The sequence below is a fragment of the Oryx dammah genome, unplaced genomic scaffold, assembly GCF_014754425.2.
Source record: "Oryx dammah isolate SB20612 unplaced genomic scaffold, SCBI_Odam_1.1 HiC_scaffold_5, whole genome shotgun sequence".
Taxonomy (NCBI): domain Eukaryota; kingdom Metazoa; phylum Chordata; class Mammalia; order Artiodactyla; family Bovidae; genus Oryx; species Oryx dammah.
In genome coordinates this window covers 93534575-93538591 of record NW_024070189.1, presented here as the reverse complement: position 1 = coordinate 93538591, position 4017 = coordinate 93534575, and the positions used below count along the sequence as shown (strand labels likewise).

The 4017-nt window shown below is 63.4% G+C and overlaps 1 protein-coding gene across 1 annotated transcript; it reads right to left on the bottom strand.

Moving 5' to 3' along the window:
• ACP5 (acid phosphatase 5, tartrate resistant) lies at window positions 1–3640 on the bottom strand. The gene is made up of 6 exons (XM_040240613.1): window positions 3541–3640; window positions 2595–2682; window positions 2087–2365; window positions 1750–1877; window positions 1261–1606; window positions 1–624 (listed from the first exon to the last, which is right to left on the bottom strand). Exons 3-6 carry the CDS (start codon window positions 2363–2365, stop codon window positions 346–348), a joined length of 1032 nt encoding a protein of 343 aa, XP_040096547.1. The 5' UTR covers window positions 2595–2682; window positions 3541–3640; the 3' UTR covers window positions 1–345.
• Between the last annotated feature and the right edge of the window lie 377 nt (window positions 3641–4017).

The window sequence follows — 4017 nt, the reverse complement described above, 5'->3', positions numbered from 1 at the left end:
TTCAGCCTTTGCAAGTTTTTCTTTTATTGTCTATTCAGCAGTGACAGAAGGATGCCTGATCCAGGGGAGAGCTCTGCCTCCCTCCCTCCTTGCCCCTCAATGCCCAGAACTCAGGCTGGGCGAGCCCGGTCACGGGGCCTGGCACTCTGGCCCGTACATGTGTCCATGTTTCTTTCAGGCACGGGCATCTATGTCACGAGTTCCTCATCTGCCCTTCTCTTTCCTGCTCTGCCATTACACCACGGGCTCCTGAGAAAGCCTGCCCATGGGCAGCAGGAGTAGGGCAGGGGTGTTTGTGTGTCCCAGTGGGACCCACCACCCACCGGCAGGGAGGCGCCTTCTCACTCAGGCCCCAGCGTGGAGCCCACGGCGGTGCTGATGCTCGGACCTGGCTCGCCTCGGCAACCTGGTCTTGAAGAGGGACTTGCCCGAGGCTTCAATGTAAGTGACGCTCATCTCCTTGGGGCTGATCTCTACGTAGGCGAAGCCACCCAGTGAGTTCTCAGCCCCGTGGTGGAAGCGCAGATAGCCTTTGGGGACCTTGCGCATGTGTTTCTTCGAGGGGTCCATGAAGTTCCCGGCCCCGCTCAACACAAAGCCCAAGCCGTTCTCATCCTGAAGGTACTGTGGACAGAGGACACTGGGTCAGTGGAGCCCCCAGCCCCTCAGTTAGGTGGACTGTGGACTTGGTGCCCACCTGTCCTGGGTGCAGGGTCAGGTCTGTGCTTCACCACAGAGTCACCTTGAGCAAGGAACATAACCCCGGCCCCCCACACCTTGCCACCCCCGCCAAGCCTCCAGTTTCTTCACCTCTGGGAGCGTATTGATCTGGGTAAGCAACTGGCAACAGGGACCCCTGGGAGGGCTTTTAGGGAACTTCAAGCTGTTTTCTGGTTAGCAAGCGTAGAGTTTGAGGAATAGTGATAATTGAGAGGCCTCCAAACAGGAGCGGAACTGCCAGGTGGCTCAGTGGTAAAGAAGCTGCCTGCCAACGCAGGAGACACAGGAGATGGGGTTTGATCCCTGGGTTGGGAAGATCCCCTGGAGGAGAGGATGGCAACCCACTCCAGCATTCTTGCCTGGAGAATCCCGTGGACAGAGGAGCCTCGCGGGCTACAGTCTACGGAGTTGCAGAGTCGGATATGACGGAGCACACACACACAAACAGGAGGACCTCCAATGCCACCCCGTGTGGCATACTGGCCAGGCTGGGGACCTCCTCCCCTTACCGGGACCCCAGGCCACCCTCAGGACCCTCACCTGCAGGTTGTGGTCGTGGCCACACAGGTAGGCGGTGACCTTGTGCGCGGTCAGCAGGGGCAGCAGCTGCTTGACCAGGCAGTGGGTGGGCCCGTGCTCGGCGATAGACCACACAGGGTAGTGGCCGGCCACCAGCACGTAGTCCTCCTTGGCCGCTGCCAGCTGCTTCTTGAGCCAGGCCAGCTGCGTGCGGGCCATCGCCAAGTTGCGGGGCCTCTCGGGCTGCTGGCTGGCAAAGTCGTCAGAGTTGCCACACAGGGTCACGGTGTCTAGCATGAAGATGGCCACGGACACGTTGGACCGGGGGATCTTGAAGCGCAGGCGGTAGTAAGGGCTGGGGAACTTCCTGCGGATGGTATGGAGGAGGCGGTAGGCGCCCATCTCGGGCGGAGACGCCCCAGGCTCAGCTCTGGCCAGTTGGCCTCTTTGCCCCCTGAGGGAGGAGGCTGGTGCGGGGTGGGAAGGAGAGGCAGGAGGGGGCAGGCTCACCAGCGCTTGGAGACCCTGGAGTAGGCGATCTGGGCTGAGACGTTCCCCAGATGGTCATGGTTGCCAGCCAGCACGTACCAGGGCACTGAGTGGAGCGGGGAGGCAGAGAACACATCCTCGAAGGTCTCCTGCAGCAGACAGAGAGAAGGGCAGCACCCGCCCCAGGTTCAAGCAGCGTCTGGCTGCTCCCACTAACGCGGTGGCCAGGAACAAGGGAGAAGCTGTGCGTGCTCGGTGTGTACAGCCATCAGTGTCGCTCTGCCCTCTCTAGTAAAAGCTCTAGAGGCTTCTCCATGCATCGCCCTCCCCCCACCCCCACCACTCCAGTGGCACACACCTGAAACCTCTTGTCGTTGACATCCTGCACACCACTGAAGTAGAAATTGTCTCCCAGGGACAGAACGAAGTCTGCGCCCAGGATCTGCACTGTCCTGGCAATCTCTTTGGCATTGGCCATTTCCCGGGCTGTGTAAAACGGGGCATTGGGGACCCCTCCCCAGTCACCCACGGCGACAAAGCGCAGCATGGGGGTGGGGGTGGTGGTGGCAGCGGCGGCAGCAGCCCGGGGGAGCACCAGCAAGGCTTGCAGGATGAGCAGCGCCGTCCACATGTCCATCTGGGAGAGGAGAGACAGGCGTCTGGGGCTTGGGCAGCAGGCCACCCTGAGACCACCCCCCACTCGCCCTGTTCTGGGAGGGGAAGAGACGGGCTCCCCGCAGGGCTGGCTTGGTGCCGAAGTTCCCAGGGCTTCAGGGCAAGAGCTGGCTGGGAGGGTCAGTGGGCGGGCAAGCAGGATCCAGCCGGCAGGGTGAGGAGGGCTGGGTGTGCAGGGGCCCAGCACTCACCCTGAGGGAGGCACAAGTCAGTTGCCTAGGGGCTCAGAGAGGCAGGTGAGCTCCAGGGCAGAGCGGCTGGGCACCGAGCCTTTATTTCCTGGGGGGCGGAAATGGATCATTAGAGAGGATGAGGCAGTTTCTCCAGGATCCCTCCCCTCCGTTCCAGGAGCCCTCCCCTTGGGTCATGTGAGCCTGGGAGTTAGTTCCCCAGTGCTGGCCACGGGATTCGAGGTGGGGTCTGGCACTCCAGGGCAGCCTTGCATGCCCGCACAGCCCCCGCGTTTGCCCAGGGGAGCGCGTTTGTGTCATGGGCCCTCGAGCGTGCGCCAAGCTCTATCGGTGCACCCCTCCCAGGCAGTCACCCACCCTGTGTCCGCGTCCTCAGTGGACATGTTTGTCTGCCCATGTCTGGGTGTGTCTGAACTGTTATCTGCGTGTAGCCAAGCGTGCCTACCTCGGTCACATGGCTGCTGTGTGCTTGTCCTATGTCCCTATGGCGGTGGACACAGAGCCACCGACAGGGCCCTGTGTGGCGTGTCAGGGAGGCGTGCCTGGCATCTCAAGTGGAACTGAGTGTGGGGGATGAGGACCGGTGTGTCCCTGCCTTGCGCCCCAGTCCAGCTGTGCGTGTGTGCTGCGTCTCTCAGCTGAGTTGTGGGTCTGGTGTGTGAGTGTGTGTGAAACATCCGACGTGAGCCCCAATCCCAGGGTCACCCCCCTCCCCTAAACAGCAGGGGGCTCCGTTTCCAGGAAGTCCTGCCCGCATCTTCCCCTCCGCCTCCGGCCACCCCCATTCCTGCAGGAGGAACCCAGGCAGGAGGGAGCTGGTGACCAGCCGTGTGACCACAGGCTTTTGACCCTCACACCCTCGGCGGCTGCTCTTGAGGCCTGTCTGACCTGCCCCTCCCCTCCCTGCCTCCCTTCTCCCCGGCCCCATGGACCCATAGGCACTCACGATGGCTCTCTATGGCCCCTTGCGACGGTGGATGAGGGTCCCCATCCCCAGGCTTGAGGACACAGGCTGACTGCTTGCCACCCCCACTCCCGACCCCACAGCCCAGATAAACAGGAAGTGGGTCACGAGGTTAGGCGGAGACCACTCCCCCGGGTGGAGGCCTCCGGTCTACACCCGCCGGGCGGTCTCACCTGCATTCGGCGGGCCCCGCGGTCAAGGCCAGTCGCGGCTGAGCGAGCAGAGCTGCGGAAATGCTGGGCGCCCGCCGTCGGGGCTGCCCGGGCTTAAAGGACGCGGCGGCCGGGGGCGGCCCAGGTGATCCCCGGCGGCCGGAAGCGCTGGAACCTGGACCTCCTGGACCTGCCGGCCGCACCCGGGGATCCTGCTGGGTCACCCCGCGTCACCACGCCTCCGGGGCGCAGGCAGCGCTTCTGTAACTGGGGGTGACGCACTGCACCCCGGAGGACGGCCCAAACC

Excerpts from the sequence above, each read along its gene's own strand:
- ACP5 (XM_040240613.1), bottom strand. The coding sequence starts at position 2,365 with ATGGACATGTGGACGGCGCTGCTCATCCTGCAAGCCTTGCTGGTGCTC. Across the intron at positions 1,878-2,086 it reads TCAACGACAAGAGGTTTCAG|GAGACCTTCGAGGATGTGTT; the intron begins GTGTGTGCCACT and ends TGTCTGCTGCAG. Across the intron at positions 1,607-1,749 it reads TCCAGGGTCTCCAAGCGCTG|GAAGTTCCCCAGCCCTTACT; the intron begins GTGAGCCTGCCC and ends TACCATCCGCAG.